The 21,125-nt window shown below is 36.8% G+C and overlaps 1 protein-coding gene across 19 annotated transcripts in view; it reads left to right on the plus strand.

Annotated features, from left to right (window-relative positions):
• Positions 1 to 21,125, plus strand: part of ADGRL2 (adhesion G protein-coupled receptor L2) — a 162,376-nt gene that overhangs the window by 96,190 nt on the left and 45,061 nt on the right. For 18 of the 19 annotated variants that reach the window (XM_061345179.1, XM_061345184.1, XM_061345176.1 and 15 more), the window contains exons 4-5: positions 13,128 to 13,237; positions 18,932 to 19,732. In XM_061345179.1, the coding sequence (XP_061201163.1) occupies positions 13,128 to 13,237; positions 18,932 to 19,732 (911 nt within the window). Of the gene's footprint in view, positions 1 to 13,127; positions 13,238 to 15,365; positions 17,994 to 18,931; positions 19,733 to 21,125 lie in introns of those variants that run through there. The other variant, XM_061345187.1, reaches the window with a different exon arrangement.

The following is a 21,125-nucleotide window of genomic DNA, read 5'->3' on the forward strand; positions in this document are numbered from 1 at the left end:
TAACCAAGATTATTTTTTTATTCAAATATAATTTAAATATTCATCAAAGAGGAGTTATGCTTGAAACTGACAGAGACTATTAACATCAAAAAATATAATTAACTGCACTGGGTATCACGAAGCAGAGTTAGCCAAATAGCCGAGAGGTCTAATTGCTCTAGAGTCTGAGAAGCAATAGTTTTATTTTATACTGTTGCTGTGGAATTAATAGTGATGTGGTTTCCTATGCGAGGCAATTAAAAGCTGCCTGTTAAGGTTCATTGCACTATAGGAGATACGTTGAATATCACTTAGTAAACAGAACTGACATGGAAAAGGTACATGAAGATGAGCAGAGCAGGGTATAGATTGTAAATTAGAACAGATTAATATGAATTAAATATATGTAAGTAAATGATGAGTACTTTTTAGTGTTATAAAGTCAGCAATAAGGATGAAAGTGAAAAGTTTTCATTAGTAACATAAAGGAAATAGAATTTAAAGATGATTATAGTGAAGCTCAGAGGAAAAGAATTGAAGAGTAACATGGGTTTAAAAATTAAAAAGCTACAGTGTAGTATAAAAATGAGCAGATCTCATATTCTGGAAATTTCCTTCTGCCACAGAATAATCTTCTACTTATGATAAAAAAGAAATGTCTGACCTTTGTGGCTCAATTAAGCTTTTTAGTTGAATTCAACAAGAAAAAACTTCTTTATGGAATTGCATGGATTCTGCCTGTGCCCAGGGTATACATTCTAAAAGGGGTGGCCATATTCATGGCATTTTGACATTAATGAGGTTGTTGAAATGGAGAAGTTTAAGGATCAAAGATACAAGCAGTAACAGTATTTTACAACATTTCTTTTTTTCTCTCTAATAATAAAATTGCAATGTAATTGCTTAATAAATGGGCCATGATTACTGAAAGACAATTTCCCTCTTCGCTTTTTCCCTCTTCGCATTTTATTTCTACATAGTGGAGAAGAATAATTAGCAAAAATGCTGTGGCCACAAATGAAAGAGGTCTTTATTTTTTTTCCCCTTCATATAAGAACTGTGAATGAAAGAAATTTGCATGTATGTTTTTCAATTTAATATGATACTTGTATGTGTTTTACATACAACTTGTATGTGTTTTAAGAAGTAATCTGAACTAATTTCATACGATAAAATAAAATCAAACAAAGAACTAAAGTAGAATTCCTGTTTTATATAAAGATCAGCTGCCTGTTTCATACATTATTTAGCATGCTTACCCTGTTTATATCAGTGACATAAGAGTGCGTGCTACTTTCTCAGAAGAGTACTGTCTTTGCCGCTTCACAGCACAGTGCCTTGTACTCCCAGGCTTGCACATGGTGTTAGCAGATATTTAAAGCACTTCAGCCTAACATTTTATAGGTCATGATGAACTGAGCCTATAAAACAAGTTACTGCAATGAAGTTAATGCAGTCTTAAGAGTGTTATAGACGGAATACTCAGTATTCAGTATATTTTTAGCCTGCTGTAGACACATCAATGGGGAGGAAGTGTTCTTGCATGTCAAACCAGCTTTATAATACACTTTCAGTGCAGAATCTTTACTACAAATTCACTGTTGAAAGCTTTTTTTTTTTTTTTTTGCACCAGGTTTTCACTGTAACATGCTAGCTATCAGAACCTTTGAATTTCAATTTCTTCTAACACACACACACACATACACATGCAAAACAGAAGAAGAAAAGAAATTAGGCAGCAGAATAATTTCATTGAGGAAATGAAATGACCAAAGTCATACAGTTCCAGCACCCTGGAGGAACTTCTTAATTACTTTTTAAAGACACTGAGCTGTATAATGTTTTACCTGGCAAGATACATGTTTTGTCATTGTATGTAAAAAGGCATTTATATTCCTTTCTGAGTAGTAATCTGTGATCTTTAACCTTACTCTTCATTGCTTCTCACTGTTCATTGGTTCTCAAGATACCTTGTTTCTTGATGTGTATGATGGAGCAAATTGGAAATACATGTATACACATATTTTTCCAGCAATGTAAAATCGTTGTTTCACTGTAACTCAAGACTCTGTGCTCCTTTTCCTCTAATTAATACATTCATTTTGGGTGAGTTTTAAGTGTAGCAATAACATTACAGTTCTGAGTTTATAATCTTTGCCTGTTTACTGAATTTCTTCACAGCATTGAACTCAACTGTATTACTACACTCATGAAGCTGTAGGTGTTTTCTCACCTAGGATGTAGTAGCACTAATACTCTCTTCAGTATATTATTCTAGTGCCAGCATCACTGGTGGGTATGAAAAACATTTACTTTGTACATTTAGCTTTCTTAGATAATTTTGCCACCTTTGTGACAGAAATACAGCAAAAGAACACCTCCTGGAGTCACATTTAAAACAGGAGCACTTTGGGTAATGTACTGTAGACAGAACGCATATGAGTTAGTGCTCAGTTATCATGAATGCCATCAGCAGTGCCTTGTTGCTTTCTTATCAGCCACTTCCTGCTGTCAGTCCAGTGCTTATTTCAATAGAAAAGGATTTGCATCAAATGTAATACAGTGTTATGTATGGCTAACATGGGGTTTTTAATTGTGCAGGCACATGAGACTCCTTCAGTGGTAGACAGTTTGATAAAAGGATTAGATCATGAATATTTTTAACACAATTGAAGATTATCTGTGTGTGGACAGAATCGAGCCAGTGTATTTTCTGATTTGTTTTTTACAGAGTGGAATCTGCTTGACTTGCATCAAAACCAACCACAGAATACACAGGATTTTTGCAGATATAAAAACAAGCAAATGAAAGCAGCCCCCTAAACTTGCTGGGCTTAAACCTGGGAGTTCCAGGAATCAGAGTGCACACCTCTAACCAGTAATTTAATCCTTTGAATTCAAAATGCAAAGAAGAAAGTGGGACGGACTATGCTTTCCAAGTTAGAGCAGAAGAATGCTTTTGCAGGGGAGGTCCTATACCTGGAAGCCCTGTGAGCTTTCCGGATGATAATTAGATCCAGACATCACTGTGGGTAATGAATAACAGTGCTTTCGTGACAAGCATTCCTCTCAGAAGAAAAGAAAGTACTTGTAGTGAGGGCTCTCAGACACATTTTAATAGGAAATGACACCACTGTTACAGAGTTGATTAAAGACCTACCAAGGGACAGCACTTCTGGAAAAAAATCAGCAGATAAAATAAGAAAAGTTGTAATTTTATTCTAGTTATTGGTTAAATATATGTAAGTTTAAAGCCATGAAATGTGCATTAAAAATTATGAGAAACCACCTTGCTAGCAGATTGCGCTTTTATAAATCTTGTAAAATAACCGAGTTGTCTTTTGGCTTCTTGCTCAGCATTTTGCTTTGAGTTCTGTTGAGCCATAGAAATGAGTCACTCCATAGCCCTGTGGAATTGAAGATATGCAGCAGTGGGCACACGGCCTCTATTCATGAAAATTATAACCCAAAAAGGGGATATTCCCTGAGGCAAGTTTACAAAAAACAATTTATTCTTTTTCACCCTGTAAAACTCATCTTACATGCAGGATCTTTTGCATTATTACAAACTCTAATCCTCTGAGTGGGTAATTAACGGACCAGAAAAGCCATTTGTGGAAAGAAAGAGCCATAAGGGTGAAAAATATTTCTCCACTGAATGATCTTTAAGGAGTAAATAATTACAAGAGTGAGAGGTTTGGGATGACCAATCTAAATCTGAATATAATTAGGATGAACACAGTTTGAAAATCGAAGCAGTTGGCATGTGCAACAATTCTCATATCAGAAGACTAATTAAATATTTAAAAGCCCAAAACCCCTCACTATTCACAGAAAAATAACCTGCCACAAAAGGGTCTGTAACTTTGCAGATAATTAGGGAGGGTTACAGGGGGAAAAAATCACAGATCGGTTCCAAGGTTCTGCAAGGTCATGTCTTATTATGGTGTATCTTTTATATGGTCTGATAACAAGTTTCTTGCTAATTTAATCTAAGTAGGGCATCCCATAGCGATTTCCCATTTCCCTTGTTAAAAATGTGATCGTTTCTGTATATGCAAACTGCAGTAGGTGAACATTTTTATAAATAATTGCTCCTAATTGATACAGGCTATAATATTTTTAATTATTCGAGGGGAATGCATGTGTTAAAGTTCAGTTAGGGTTATTTCCACCACACCCCCATTTGAAATTTTCCTCATCCTGTCCATTGTGGAGAGAAACCAAAGGGCCCTATGAAATCACGCTGCCTCAACAGCCAATTCTGTAAATTAGTAAGTCTTAATTTCCTATTAGAGCTAAGGCACATTTATGTTGAATAGGCATTTCTGCAAACAGAAGAGCTGTGTTAAACTCAGGAGACCCATAGTGAGCCAAGCTGAATTTTCGTTGAGCTGGAGATCCAGTCGAAGCGTGAATATTAAAAGTATACCAAGGCTTCTACATTTCAGAATTTGCAGCAAAAATCACACCTGCCATTTGAAATACCTTATTTTAGTAATTTAAGTGGGTGATTTTTTAGAATGTATTTAAGAGCTGTGCAAATGAATGTAAAGGACAAAGCTGTATGCTTTCAATATTGTAATTCTTTTAACCTACTCATTTAATAATGACTGAGAAGCTGATTTAAGTTACATACCTTTTAACTACACTATGAATATGCTGCGTGCCAAGCCGTGGATAAAAAAGGTCAGCAGTGCTGCAACAAAGAGTGTTAAAGGGTTTTTACTTTTATCCTACATTCTCTATCTGGGAGTCTGTTCTTCTGCAAGTCTGTTGCAGTGTTATGCCTAAGGATCAGACACTGTGCTTCAGGATTTTCACTTGGATTTTCTATATGCTTTACTCTAGTACTGTGCCTCAGAAATAAATGCTCCTTCATAAAGCTCTGATATTATTACCCAACCCTATGTTTCTCCCCTGAAACCTCCTCAACCCACAAGGCGAGATGCTGCACTCATGCTTATTGTTTGAGTGTGAATAATCCGTGTAAATTGCTCAGATATTACAATGCTGCACTGCTAAGTTTTCATTAGTAAATAAGCATAGCTGCAGGCTACTTATTTTGTCTAAATGGTGAAACATTTAATTGGATCTTTTGAACTGATTACTTTTCAGCAGTGCAGATCTGCTTGGCTTACTTGGTGCACTAAGACATACACTGCTGATAATCCCATGCTGCATTTTGCTTGCAAATACGCACACACATAAATAATATGACAAGGTTATGAATATTACTTTATTACCATTTCTTCTTCCTGAGGCAGGGTTGCATTTGAAACATTTTCTCTAAAAAGCAGGTCTCTCTTGCTTCATACTGTTAAAAGGTTTGGATTTGCACCTACGCAAACCTCACCAGATTGTTCCGTTTACTTGACACTCCTACTGCATCTTTTGATACCTAGTTTTCCTGTCCTTGCTTTACAGTCATCATCTCACAGGCTCTGGTAGTTCTTGTAGGACTTATATATGTGGCAGAAAGTATAGTGGGGATAGAGACATGGGATTATAAAAGCACTTACAAAATTACTGAGAGAAGGCAGGAGATACATATTCCACTGGAACCTACACATTTCCTTTTTCTTTCAATTTTTTCCCTTCCCTATTTTATCTAATGCTTCAGTTTCAGGTTAATAATAACCCCATAATAATAGCATATACACCAGTAAACAAAGTACTGGAACAAGGATGAATCATAACAAGAAAAAAAATAACTGTGCTAGCTTAGATTGCAAGTGAGATGATTCTTGACTGCCATGAACTTAGAGAACATGAATGCTAAAAGGCAAATGGGTCATAACTAAATGTATTAAAATTGTAAGAAGAGGTTTGAAAGCAAGAAGTACTCCGTTAAATTACTTTGCCATACAAGTGTGGTACACATTCATTGATAGTGAATCAGGCCAGGTAATCCTAAAAAATGGCCTGTGGGAGTAGCATATTTTCTGTTGTGTTTTATTGTCTATTTGGAGTTTTCATCCCTAATGTGCACCCTTAAACTCCCACAAGATTACACTGTATAAAGAAAACACAAATGTTATTGCATATTTATTGGGCAAACAGAAACAATGCTATGGTGCACCTTCTTCTACAGTATTAATTATACACTATTTAGCTTGCTTGTGTCATGTTTACTCAGTAATTAGGAAGATTCAGCAAATCATCAGTATTATATTTAAAAGAAAATAGAAACTTATTTTTTCAGTTTTTTTTCCCCAAAATATTTTTTATCTGAAGCTACCAGGTTTATTGCTGTAGTGGTCACATTGCCAAGTGCATCGAAAATCCCAGGTTTGGTTGTGAATTTTCAAACCAAGTTATAGCATGCCTTACTGCTTGAGCAGTCACAGGAAGTTCTCCAATATCTAGATGCAACTCTTACAGCCAAATTCTGCCATCATACGTGCTCATATATCTCCCTTTCTTTTTCTTAGATTATGAAAACCATCACAGCACACTGAATCTTTTGAGCTAGGTAAAATTGATGCTGTCTTCCTTTTGCATGCTCGTTTCCCCATAACAGTGTTAGGGATTCTAACTCGAAAATAATTTTTAGAAAATCTTACTCATGAGTAAGTAAAATTGCCCATGTGGGATCCTGGCTTTTTGAAAAGCCAGTTGGTAGGATTATATGTCTGTCTTCAAGGAAGCAGGTCTCTGTAAGGATACATGTTCTCACTCCCTGCATGGGTAGGGTTGTGCTGCTGCTGCTGCAGTTCCTGGAGTGCTGTGGATATTGCAGTGAGGGCTGGCCAATGCTGTTTCAAATCAAGGATTTACAGCAAAGCTGGGGTATTTTTAACAGTCTTTTTTTTCAGGGTTTGGTTAGGCCCAATTTGTGAAATCATTAGGTTTTGGTATGTAATCGTGTATTTCTTGTGAGGTGAATTTGAAACTCGGAATTTAAATACATTCCTTCAAATAATTTTATCTATTCTGGTATGTGTGTGAGCATATGTGTGTATGTTTACACCCCTAAAACAAAATATCTTTTCTCTGCCTATTTGATACATAATTTTTGTACATACTTTCTGAGTCTGGATTAATAATAGCATTTAAGTAATATCTGACATCTTCATACTTATGTAACTTTGAGTTTAAAAACAGTAGTGGAGGTCTAGTGAATATGGATACAAAAGGAGGAGCACATCTCACATAGCAGTTGTAGACCATTAGGAATACACATGTAAAGACAGCCATTTACTCTGGGTAAAGAGATGCAGGAATTCTTCCATTTAAAATAAGCTGTTGTTAAAAGTCACTACACGAAGTGTAGTCATCCCACATTCCCATCTCTTTTTACTTATACTGCAGCTCACCCAGGGTGAATAAGGAACAAGAAGACCATATGGAGTATGTGGTGCTACAACTCAGAGTTTACGTGCTTCAAGTGGTGTTTAAGCAGGTTGCTGCAGGCAATATGCGGGAACATGTCATCATGCTAGCTTTTAAGTATTTAATCAATATGCTGAAAGAGAAGTATTGTCAGATCTGGCTTAAAAGTTTCAAAACATACCAAGATAGATTTTTTTCATCGTATTGACAATTGTATTTAAAATTAATTTTATTAAACATGGCTTTATACTGTATCTGTTTGGTTTTGGGGTGTTTTTTTTCTTTTTAAAGTGAAGTACACACGATTGTTTTCTGTGCTTGACAGTTTTACCTTACTTAGTAAAACACTGCATTCACAGAAATGCAGCATTAGGAATACCCAAAATTATTTTGATAGCCGATTTCTGGCTAGATGGTAACCAATATCCTTTTTATGTTACTATCTTTGTCAAAGTTATATATACAAAAGAAAGACATTTAAAGGATAAATTGTCGTGTATTTCCTACGTACCTTAATTTTGCAAACTGAAAGAACTACTTGGAAAGGAACTGTATGCGTCTTTATGTGACTGATGTGACTTCTACCTGAAAAGATCACCTCTTCCCTCAGTCAGTCAGTCTGATCCATATAATGCTAACGTCTTCCCAGAACCTTCTTCTCAGATTCCATCCTGTACTTCGCTTTCTGGTCCAGTCAAGATACACTGTGTTTTTCATTTTAGTTCTGGAGTATTTGTTCAAGTCCATAGATTTTTGCATTTTTAATCTTCCTTAGAACAGTGGTGAATAATGGCCCTTGGCAGGAGATAATGAAATTTTCTTAATTTATATTTTCAAGCAGAAGCTTCAATTGAAAATGGCATCCTATGGCCTGGAGACATAGCTCTAGTGCAAGTTTCAGGGGAGCTGTAATAATAATGCAGTGCCAGCGGTGACGGGGAATGATAGGACAGTGAAGAAGTAATTTAAGAAGGAAAAGAGAATGTACCAAAGCTTTATTGTAGCATATCTAATGATCTGCTGAAGATTCCCAATAGCTTTTGGAGCATGACAGGAGAAACTAATGTTATCTTGCCAAAACAGAAGCCCCTGCTTAATCAGCAGAACAAGATTATTGATGAAAACACCTCACACAATAGGTTGCACATGGAATCTCATCTCCATACACTGCACATGGAAAAGTACAATAATGAGCATAAGATAATAAAAAAAAGAGCATAAGCAATTTGTTGGGAATTGTACAAGTCAAGATTAGAGTTTAAATGCAAACAAATTATCATGGAAAGTACAGCTCTCCTTAAAACTGAGCACAGAAGGGATAGGATGCAGTAGGGACATGGTTGCATCATGAGCAGAAGATACTTGCTAACAGCCCCGCTGGAACTGCTTTAGTTTCCTTTTCTTCTGTATTCATCTGAAATGTGAAAGGGCCATTCCTCATTTGCACAGTCTTCTTCCTGAGGTGAAAAGAGTTCAGACATTGTACTGTAACTGTTAATTAAACACTCCATTTGATTTCTAGATTACTCTGAGTGATGCATCTGCGTTATGAAAATGCAACCTTTCTTCATTCATACATTCATACTAAATTACTGAAGAAACGAGTGTTACACAATTGCTCCTTGCATTTATGAGAATAGTGATACTTCTTACATTTTCCCTTGCAAAAATTACTGTTGCTAGTACAACCTGAATTATCATCCCTTCAGTGCTACAGTTAGTCTTTTCCTAACTAGAGTCTCCGATTTAATTTATATATTACCTCTCATAAATCAATAGTTATTGAGTTTGTATAGACTTCTTTGCAGATCTGCTTTATTTCCTTGTCTTGTAAATGACAAAGTCATTGTATCATAAATCTTTGTGAACATTGTGTCCTAAGTGTGAAGATATCTCTTAGTGTAAGATAGTATGAATTTTAAGACTGTACGTAAAAACCTGAGAATTTGCGTATTTTAACATATGCTACGGAAGTATGCAGTTAAGTAGATTACAGAACACTTAAATGGTGCTTAACACCTACAGAAAACTTAAACACTAGATTACAGACACTAAAACACTAGAGTTTTTGTGATTTGACGTCTTAAAATTTGCAGAAATAGAGCTGTTTTGTATTGTGCCTTCCTTGGAACAATTCTAAAGGAGTTTTTAAAGAGTTTGACCAAACAGTATATTGTGTGGAAAAAAATAATATTAGTTAGAATGAATGAGGGACTTAAAGTTATTTCCAGTTAAGGTTTTTTGAGGTTTGTAATTTATTCCCTCCCCCCCCCCGGTGTGTCTACGCCAGTTTTGCAAATCACCAGTAACATTATGTCCACTACAGTCTTGTTTTGGAGAATCTCATGAGATGGCTGCACTCAGAAAGGGTTTGCCCATTACAAAAAGGAATGAAAACAAGTCACAGGATTGAGTTGAAGGCTGTAGCAGTGTATATCCTCTTCCTTGGGTGTAGTGTTTCCAAGTCTAAAGGTTTCTCAAAGTCATGAAACTGCTACAACAGTGTGGAAGCTTTGATGATCTGTAGCCATATAGAATAACACGCTGTTTAGTGCCATGTTTTGGAGAGTGGAGTATCTTTTGTCCAATATACCACAGAATTCAGAGCTTCTTGTCTTAAAGAAGCTCAATGAAAATCTTTATCATTTCAGAGAATGGTTTTTGCAGGCAGCAGCAGAACTCTAGACCAGTAACTGATACAGTAGTTAGTCTCCCTGGTTTTACAGGGGAAAAAAAGAATGCAGCAGACAGAAGACTTTCGTTTATCCAGAGAATAAATTGCAAGAGTGTAAATTCCCTGAATTACTTGTCTCAGAGCTACCTCTGCAAAGTCCTTTTACTCTACGTCTCTGTCACCCATGAATTGGGGTTGGCAGCTGCTGTAGTTGCTGCTGTTTTTGTTTGAAGGTTTCACTGGAGTTGCAATATGGTCAGGCTAACTATGTAACAAATAGTTACCTTAATGTTGACTTCTAAAAATGTGAATATCTTAATCAGGTGTCTTTAATTTAAAATCTGAAAAGTACATGAAAATCAGAACCTTGTAATTACTTAGGTTTTATAAAGCGCAACCAGCAATGCTGCAAAATCAGTGATTTGAATGTAAAACCCCTACAATTTAAATCACAAATCCTTCTATTCATTTAGTTTTCCAAGTAATTGCACTTCTGTAAGGTGATGGTGTGCTTTGTAGCACTGCTGTGTACTGCAGAAGAGGGCACAGCTTACTGTTTTGGAATCGGGGTGTCCTTCACTTTGGCCAGAGGTAAGCAAAAGGTGGCCATATATACAGTGGGTGAAATCTTGCATGAAGAAATAGTCAGAATTTTTTAGAAGGTCAGCAGCTTCCTGTAAAAACCACTTAATGTCTGAAGTTTGACACTAGCACTGCACAAAGAAAAATGTACTGCATTTTGTTCTGGATTATTATTATTAGGCATCCTTTTGATCAAAGCTAGCATAAAGTTCTTCTCAGTTTCCTTACTGATGGCAACATTATGAGTCTTTCGCTAGGGGAAAAAGGAAAAAAACAGCTTTTTGTAGGAAAACAAGAGTCCATCTTTTTAATAAAATTTACAAATACTTCTAATAGAACTTTTTTCCCACAGCTAAATATGACCTTCATCAGTTTCATTCTCAAGCAATTTCTCCCAATACGTATCCATTTTATTTTGTAACAAATCAATATTTCTCTCTTAATTGCCACTCAGTCAAGTGAAAAATGAAATTTTCATACAGCTCCAAGCTGTGGAAACTACGATGCCGAATGATGCACTGTGCAGTCTTTTTATGGGAATTATTTTGATTTCAGCTTAAGGTTTGCACTAAGGAAACAGAAAAAAAAATTAAGAAATTCATTACAAAATCTTACATTATTAGTTTTCTCATACTGGTTAGTCTGGCCTGAGATGTGGGGCATAAAAAAAAGCCCCAACAGTTAGAACAGACTGGCCTATGAGGCTTGGGCTATATTGCATTCTCCTGCTTTTACAGCCTCCTCCTACACAACACACGAGAGCAGCACTTTGACCTTTGTGTGAATACAAAAAGTGGCTGTATTGTACATTTTCAGTATTATAGATTCAGTGCAGTGATTTTCTCTGCAAGTTGGGTGCACATTTCATCACTCCAGCATGGGTCTGAAAGCTATTGCATGTGTCATACTCTTTTCAGACTCTCTAATATGCTGGGCAGGCTGTTGCACTGAGTCATAGTGCTACTGGGAGTAGTGCAGCATTAGCTGTACAATAGCTGTACAGGCAACCTGCCTCCTGTGCTTTCCAGAAAGTCATAGCTACAAGCAGCACAGAGGTGACCAGTTGAATTCCTCACTATCTATCTGTATCCATGGTTGTGTGTGTGTACAGAAATTCCTGGCTATTTCCAAGTAGTTCTGCAGTTAACGAGCCCTGGGAGGCTGGAAATAAGTAGCAAAAAAAAAAAAGGAAAAGAATTAACTGATTAAGTCAAAAGAGTTGTTGTTCCCAGGTTTGCTCAGCAAGAGGCACAACACGTCCTGACCAGCTCTGTGCTAGTTCGATTTGTATATAAAAAGGAAAGTAATTTATATCAGAGTTCTTCAAATGTGGTTGTGCTACCTTTTATGAGGTAGCATGAATTATTCTTATACCTATTGGCAATGTACAGCTGTTGAAAGCCGTTGATACAAGATAGCTTATTTTAGCTTGGGATGTGGTATTCAGGGAGTGTGGGAAGTAGCGGGGCAATAGAGAAGTTGATGTACAGCCGGAGTCAAAGGCTAGACTATTACTTAAATTCAGCCTTCTGTTATTCAGTTTGCTGACAAACAAAACTAACCCCTGAGAGGATCAGCCAAACTCTCTCTCTTTTAGTCACCAAACTCCATGACCTTCTCTTTTTTCGTTTTTTCATCTACTTCCTTCTGACAGTTTTTTCTGCATTACATTTTGACCATCTCTCCAGGGTTAGGTGGTCATTTTTCCACTTTTAACTTCCAAGTTTGTTATTTTTCCCTGTAAAAAGGAATGCTACTCTAAAATTCCTTATTATTAGAAAAAAACCCCAACAACCAGACTTCAAAAAAACATTAAATTTGGTAGACCCTTTTGATTAGAGGCGTTATAATAAAGCTTTTCTTTTTATCAATATGTATTGACTTCCATTGTTAGGCAAGTCATATATATGATTTTTGTCCAGTCTCCTCTAAAATACATTTTCATTAATTTTCTTGCCATTGTTCTTTTTAACTGTTTTTTCTCTTTCCTCAGACAGTCATTCTTTACCTCTTCGTGTAAACTAACAGAGGAAGCTTAGAGTCCACCAATTGCTCCTCCTAAAATAATTGAAAGTGGAAATGCTAATGCTCTTTGGCTACAATAATTATTCCAACCCAAATAATTTCCTCGTGATGTTAAACCATTCAGGAGAATGCGTATCTCTAAAGATGGGAAGAATTGCTCATTTGTATTATTGTATGTTGTTCAAAATTATGCATTTTTTCATTTCATAATATCTTTGCATTTTGCTTTGATTATATTGACTAGTAGTATCAAATCAGTTTATATTTGGGACAGCTATCTTTATCAGTTTCAACAAGTGACATTTGAGATAACATTCATCTCTGAATTTAAAAGTATAAAGCCTGAAATGAAATACTGTCCTTAAGCTTTACTTATGGATTTTGACTGATCTAGTATTAATTGACTTTGTTGTCTTATGGATTAGACTGCCCAAGTGTGAAGAGAGTTAGCACTGCATATAGTACCTTAGTATGAACTTGCAAATTAAATGTAATTTTAAATTAATTAGCTTGCTTGCTTTTCCCATTACAGGTGCAACAACCGAACACAGTGTATAGTAGTTACTGGATCAGATGTATTTCCTGATCCTTGTCCTGGAACATACAAATACCTAGAAGTTCAGTATGAATGTGTTCCTTATAGTAAGTATAATCTTTTTATTCTTGCTCACTTCCTCTGGCCCTCACAATTAAAGCTGGAGTGCTTTTACATGGAAAAGAAGCATATGTTTATGGCCTACAGACCCATTATGCATGCAGAGCACTTGCAGACTAGGGCCTCCAATTAGCTTCACGAAGTGTGGAAGGAAGCCATGGTGTGATGCTGGCCAAGTGTCTGTCTGTGTTCTTAAGTGTTTGGCTTTTAAGGCTACTGTTTTTCCAGAAAACAAACTCAAATTAGCTATTCAATAGGCCAGATAGAAATTTGTACTTTTGCCCGCTACCAGTTGCTGACAAATTGGCTTGGCTCATGGACTTCTAAAGCAGGAATTGACTTCAATTTTAATCATGATCTACTTGAAAGGCTACCTGCTGTTGTGGTGAATTTGGGTGCACAGCAAAACCCAACACTGACACTCTGAGGCAAATGACCTGGTTGGGGACATTTTAAAATGACTTTGTGCTTCAGGAGCACATATAAGTGAATGCAAATTCAGAATGGATAATTAATAAGTTACTTAAACTTGGTTCTTAAAAGCAATGGGGAAAAGAGCGAGAAAGAAATGTTTACTTTTAATATAAAGGAAAAATATAAGTTGTGCCTTGAATCAGCTGCCAAAATAGTATTTTTCACTGAAAACAAATACTGAAATCATGTTGAGACAGACAAATTTGAAGTTTTGTACAGTATTCTATTGCCAGAATTCAGTAGCTTTAGACATACTTCGTATTTCCTTGCAGTAATTAATGTTTTTTTTTCATTGACATGCATGCATGTTTATAAGAGTTCTGCAGATTCAACACTTTTAACTGGATTTGCTTCCTTGTAAGGTCATTCTTTGCAGTGACTTCTCCCTCGTCCTGTAATTCAACAGAGAAATAGCTGTGTTTGCAGTGGAATTTGAGCAGTGCACTGATCATTCCCTGAAGTTACTATTAAGTGTGAATTTCTTGATCTGCAGTAATCCTTAACCAAAGTCACATTTTCTGTTGGTACAGGAAACAGGCCAAGTGTGAGATGCAAAAACACTGTGGTGACAGTATATATCCAAAAAAAGATGGAAATGAGTTCTGACATAAGCAAAGCTATGTCAAAGCTGTCCATGCTGTTTCCTGCACGACTTTAAAATTGAGACTTCTTAAACCAAAACACACTTTATACTGCTTCACCACACTGAGCCTTCACTGTTGTTAAAGGCCAAACACAGATCATCTCTTTTTTCTTCATTTCTGCTGTGTCATTGTGAAATGGTTGCTTGCTGATTTTTTTTCCTGTACCATTTGTAGGATTGGAAGCCTACTGCATACAATGATCCCTAGTACCATTCCTCCTGTGTGTAGTATCGGTGGCTTGTTTTAACTGTTCTTCTCGTGCCACTTTTGAGGAGTGATGTCTTACCCCAATCTAACCAAAGTTTTGTTCCACAAAGATCACTTTCACTTTAGCATTATTTTCATTCCCAAATTCTTGGAAAGAGGGCAGTGCATCTGATTCCAAACCATGAGGTCAGTCACATGACAAGAGGTTACATTTCCAGTTCCAGTAGGCTAGCTTGTAGAGAAAAAATGTAATGCAAATAATGTTCAAACATAATTTTTTATGCTGTTTTAGGAAGAGAAGTGTGGATATGTTCTACCGATTGGGTATTGCTATCTACAGGAACCTTTTCTTTTCCAGTTTTCTGAAGTATAGTGCCACAACGCGGCCTACCCTGTGTTCTAACATGTAGATACTCTACTTTTTGAATGTTTATTTTTGTTTACTGTCAGTTGCATTGGCCTAGCCTTTGAATTATGTAATTCTGTGCCTATCGTAATTCGGGGTTCTGGGTGCTACTTGTCCTTCAAAGTCTCTTAAGTTTTTGAGTTTGTCAGCTGCAGCATGTACAGTGATGACATTATGCCAAATTCCAGAATTGTAAGAGGCATCACTCATCATTACCAGAAGTCATAAAAAAGGTTACCAGTTGCTATAATCAGTTTGGAAGTTTGATTTCAAATGACATTGTGCTTCAGTAGCCATTTTGATTGTTGACCATCTTTCTTCCCTGTCCCACAAAGCCTGTTCCGGTATTTTTCCACATTGTGCTTCAGTAGCCATTTTGATTGTTGACCATCTTTCTTCCCTGTCCCACAAAGCCTATTCCGGTATTTTTCCAAGTCACTTCTTTCTGATGCCTGATAAATTCCAGTTACCAACTCTAATTTTTTTCTCCCTTACTTGTTCCAGGGCTCCATATCTAAGCATACGGAAAGACTGAAATGATTAGGTTTGCAAATAGCAGCTGCCCCAGCATAAGAGACTTGTTAGGAAGGTGGGATAGGCTTTTGTGGGCCTAGGAAGGGAGGATTTTAGTGATCACACCATTTCTAACAAAAGTTCAGTGATAGTTCTTACTTTTTCTGAACTTCACCTTCAGTTACTGCAAGACTGCAAATTTTACTGTGTCTCACTGTGGTACATTTCAGTACATGAGAGATTACAGATAGCAATCATACCAGGTTTTGTGGTGAAAGTTGGGAATTCTTACATACTGGACTTGGTGTCACCCTTGTACAAAATGCAGTTTATGAGCTCCTTTGTGTGTTGCTGGGCTCCAGAAATACATAGTTGCTTTGCTGATAATACATACTGATTGAGCTTTCTCTGGGTTCTGCATTTGTCACCCTCATAAGAAAGTACTTAATTAAAAACTTTCTTTTTTTGCATCTCAAAGTGTAGACAAAAAACCTCTAGCTATCTCAGTGATACTCCATTGGATCTCCAACAAAACAAAAAAATTTTAACAAATTTGATAGGCATTGCTTTGTCCTAAAATAAGGTTGTTATTGATTAAATTACTAAGAAATGGAGACTACCATACTTGACATTTATGTCAATGATGCTGCACGATGTATGTTGACACTTTGACTGAATAACAGAAGTCAGCCCTTTTATAAAGGACGTCAAAAGTACTATTTTGTACATCTGTGCATTTTTATTTTAAGCCTTTTGGTCTCAGGAACTCAATAGAAAACATTTTAAAGTGTTTTATTCTCTCTCTGTCTGTATTGATTGGACTTTGCAGCATTTGTTTATTTCAATAAGCCCATCTGTCCCTGAAAAATGTACAGCTGTACACCAAAGCACGCAGAGCAGACATGTCAGTAATGATTTTTGTATCCCTATCTTCTTCCCCCTCTCCTATTACTAATTCTAAGCAGGTACAATATCAATATTGTGCTTTGGCGAGGAATAAACTCATGCATAAAAGTTCACAAACAGAATCATCTCAAAGTCATTAACACTGATTGTGAAACCCAGGAATTCACCTCAGAATACATCTTCTGTTTACTTGAATAACTCAAGAATTACAAATTGCAGAAGAAAAATCATTTTACCTAAAGACTTATAAATGAACAAAGGCTAGGAGAACTACTGCTGGTTTTGAGAGTATTAACCCCCTCCCACTCCCTCATAAAGTTTTGGAATTGTTCCCTGAAGAAACACCAGATCAGCTCAGCCAATACCATTCTCTCAAAATAATCATGTGTAATTTTGTTAAATGAAACTGAAAATCCAAAACTTCGTATGAAACACACAAATACATTCTTAAGGATAATACTGAAACTGTAATAGCTGTGCAAATAGTTTTGATACACTTCCTTGGTATCAGCAACTACTGTTAACACAGATTGGTACATCTGTCATTTTCCAGGTCGTTTTATGAAACTAAGGGAGCCTACTTCAAAGTCTACTGAATATGTGAAATAGATTTTATTGCAAATAATTAGTGGAAAGCTATTTGCTAGCTGGACTTCAGCTATATGATTTCCCGTAACATGTTCCTTAAAACTTCCTTTGGGAAAAATTGCAGTAGTAATATAACTCTGTTAATCGGGTTTGTTTTGTATTTTCTATATACCATGTGGTGGGATGCATATTTGTTTACACATTCAGTATCACTGTCCTTGCATACTAGCTTGCTGTTTCGAGCTTAATCGATGATGCTGGAGAGTATCTGAATGAGCTAAATGTTAATCTTCTCTTTTCCTCTTGCTTACTGTGCTTTTGCTTCTTTTTTCTAGATGTTTTTGCTTATTCCTTCTAGTGTGATTTTACAGTTGTAGACTAAGAAGTGGCAAAAGTTCTCAAGATTAACATGCAGGAAAACAAAACCTAAGGAGAACCAAAGGATGAAAGCAGATTTCTTTGCAAGAAAGAGAAGCAGGGGGGTGTTTGGGGCACAGATGGGAGAAGGTTTAATAAGCACACATACAAATCTATGCAAATAATATGCTGCATTTTGCACTTATAATTAATCAATATAATAAGTATATGTGCACTTGCACATATATGATAATAATAATATATCAGTGTGGCACTTAAAAACCAACTTGATAGCATTATACTTTGAAAAGAAGAAGAATATATATAGCATGCATTAGTAAAGTCATTTATTATTTATTCAGGTTCACTAAGTGAAACTACATGCCAACATATCTGTATTGCCTCCTTAATCTACTAGAATGATTGATCCATGTTCACTTGTGTAACCGTAGAATCTCTCTCCTGCTAGGTTTTCCTGTTGTCTGTTTCTCTTTATCCAATATAGTGCAGTTCTTATTCTCCCTATATTTAGCGTCTGTTACTAATTTAATCTTTAGATTAATAGTCAATTTATGTTAATCTTCTTTCTTTTTTCCTTGCACTTTTTTATTTTTCTTCCGATGCTTAAAATAGAAGTGGAGCAAAAAGGTAAATAACGTATACAGTCCAAACCCCAGCTCCTTGTTATGTGCCTTATGGATGTTAACCTCTTCCCTTCCCCTTCCCACGACACTCTTATATTATGATAATCAGCAGGATCTCATAAGTACACCTCATAAAGAAGTCGACTGTTTGCAATAAAGTGACTTGGCTGCTTGAAGTAGGTGGCGGGGTATAGTGTCTGAAATACTTGGGCTGGAGGGAAGACTCCCTTGCTTTTTTTCTCTCCCTTTCTCTTTGTCTCTTTTTCCCTCTCTTCCTCTCACCCTTGGGTAAATTCTTGTTAATCAAGTGTCATCTTGCCTGGCTTCCAGAACCCTCTCCATAGCATGCCATGGTTACAGGGTTTCCTGGTCTGTTTCATTCATTGCTTTGGTTGTGTTTTGTTTTCTCTGCTCCTAATTGCTTTCTCTATATACCTGATGATTTGTTTTGTTTTGTTCCTTTATTTTTAATCGAGGCACCTCCTTTTTCAGCCTCACCACTTCTTAAAGTTCTAAACAAGTTGATGTGATTTTTTTTTTGGACTGAAATGACCTAGCGCACTGCTGCACACCAGTTAAATGCTCTGGAACGTTAATGCGTACTCACTAAAAGTCTAAGATGAAAATGCAGGAGTAGCTCTACATTTTCAGCTGTCTGTGTATGCCATTGAGCCTTGGTCTGTACTAGTGAAAACAGTTCCCATCCACTTTCCATACTGGTACAGCAAGAACATGGTAACTTTAAGAAAAGTGGATGATAAAGGGTGATACTTGCATTAATTATAAGGTATAATCTAGTGCCAATTAAATCAATTTTTTTTCTTCCTGACACAGTCATTATGATTTACCTACCTTTTTTTTTTCCCTTTTTTTTTTTCCATTTACTATGAGAAAGTCTTAATTTGACGTAATTCTTTTCTTACTTCTTTCTATGACTGTTAGTTTTTGTTTGCCCGGGGACGTTGAAAGCAATTGTGGACTCACCGTATTTATATGAAGCTGAACAAAAGGCAGGTGCTTGGTGCAAAGATCCTCTCCAGGCTGCAGATAAAATATACTTCATGCCATGGACTCCGTATCGCACTGATACTTTGATAGAATATGCTTCTTTAGAGGACTTCCAAAATGGACGCCAGCAGACAACATATAAACTGCCAAATAGAGTGGATGGCACTGGATTTGTAGTGTATGATGGCGCTGTCTTTTTTAACAAGGAAAGAACTAGGAACATAGTAAAATTTGATTTGAGGACTAGAATTAAGAGTGGAGAGGCCATAATCAATTATGCTAATTACCATGACACCTCACCATACCGATGGGGGGGAAAGACTGACATTGACTTGGCAGTTGATGAAAATGGCTTATGGGTAATTTATGCTACGGAGCAAAACAATGGAATGATAGTAATTAGCCAGCTGAATCCCTACACCCTGCGTTTTGAAGCCACCTGGGAAACAACATATGATAAGCGGGGAGCATCCAATGCTTTCATGATATGTGGTGTCCTGTACGTAGTTCGGTCAGTGTATCAGGACAATGAGAGTGAGACCGGCAAGAATGCCATCGATTACATCTACAATACCCGGTTAAGCAGAGGCGAGCATGTGGACATTCCTTTCCCCAACCAGTACCAGTACATCGCCGCAGTGGATTACAACCCCAGAGACAACCAGCTGTACGTGTGGAATAACAACTTCATTCTGCGATATTCTTTGGAGTTTGGCCCACCTGATCCTGCCCAAGGTAAGAATTTGGGGTTTTCATTTTTAATCTCTTTGTACTTCCATTCAGTTAATTGTGTTATGATAGTTTTTGTTCTAGACTTAGCTCTTGTCAGAAAGGCAGGGAAGAGTTGTTTGTCTGCACTGTACAGAATTACAGTGGTGCAAGGAAAATTTGTAGAACCTGTGAAGAGAGATAGAATTTCTTTATTTGGTTTATGGGCTGTGCTTTTCTTTTCTTTCTTTCTTTTCTTTTTTTTTTTTTAATACAAGTGTTCAGTTTTTGTGTATTTAAGAACGAGTTGGCGAATTGTTTATTTACTGTGTACCATCAGTCAGTCTGACTTCTATAGCTAAACTAAGTTTGAGTTCATTCATGCTGAGCCAGAAGCCTGTTCCCATTTGTTCAGTGTTACCTGACTTCTGAATTGATTACAACATACATGCAGACCTTTTAACTTCTTGGCGCCAGCAGCTGAGAGCACTGTATGCTAGGAGGTCCCAGAGGAGATGTCGGGGGTTAATGTGCAGTACCAAGCATAAGTATTTTTCTGCAGCCCTATTTTCAGTTTCTGATGCCAGGTTAGACAAGATTATCCAACAACTTAACAGGTTTCTGTTTACGTCCATTTCAATTGCAATTCAGCTCGAAGTTAGAACAATTTAGCTAAAAGGAAATAAACTAACTGCCAAAAGAGGGGGAATAAACAGGGCTCAGAAATCCCTAAAAATGGCATGAACAGGCACAGCCACATATTAGTGTCGGCAGAGGAGAGTAAATACCAAGATAAATGCTCTGTGGCAGAAGATGCATACAGCAAGGAACAGAATGTTGATAAGCTCCTTTAGCAATGAAGGTAATACTTCACTTCTCTCATCTAACTGGTATGCATGTTTAGCAGATGCTTTTTCTACTTCAAAAATGTAGTAATAATGGCTTCTCCACATGAAAGGCAGCTATCCTGCTTCAGTGAAACTGATTCAGGCACAGCAGTGCAAACTAAGTAGTGTGCACACGATTATATCAACATACATATAGCTTTTCCAGGTAAAGAAGTACGCAATATGCAGCAGAACAAGGCAGTTTAGAACTGAGTGATCTCCAGAGCCTAGTGATGATCTGTCCAGTCTATGGCAGTACGTGGCCAGGCTCAGGCAGTTTTCAGGTGTCTGCAGGGGCAGCCATCCTGGCAAGCCATCCTTTATATCAAGCTAGTCCATTCCTCAGGGAGGCTCTGGGGCTGCTCTCAGCAGAGACATACCCACCTATGTAATTAGGAAAAATTTAAGGCTTTCATTTTCATACATTCTCATGCATTATGCCACTTTTAATTCTGTTTAACAGAGATTAAGATGCATTTTAAATTCTCTAAAGTTTTAATAGTGAGAGGGAAAGTGGAGGTGCACACTCTAAG

The sequence above is a fragment of the Neopsephotus bourkii genome, unplaced genomic scaffold (assembly GCF_033783945.1).
Source record: "Neopsephotus bourkii isolate Nb327-2 ecotype Australia unplaced genomic scaffold, CSIRO-AGI_Nbou_v1 NB_234, whole genome shotgun sequence".
Classification (NCBI taxonomy): Eukaryota; Metazoa; Chordata; class Aves; order Psittaciformes; family Psittacidae; genus Neopsephotus; species Neopsephotus bourkii.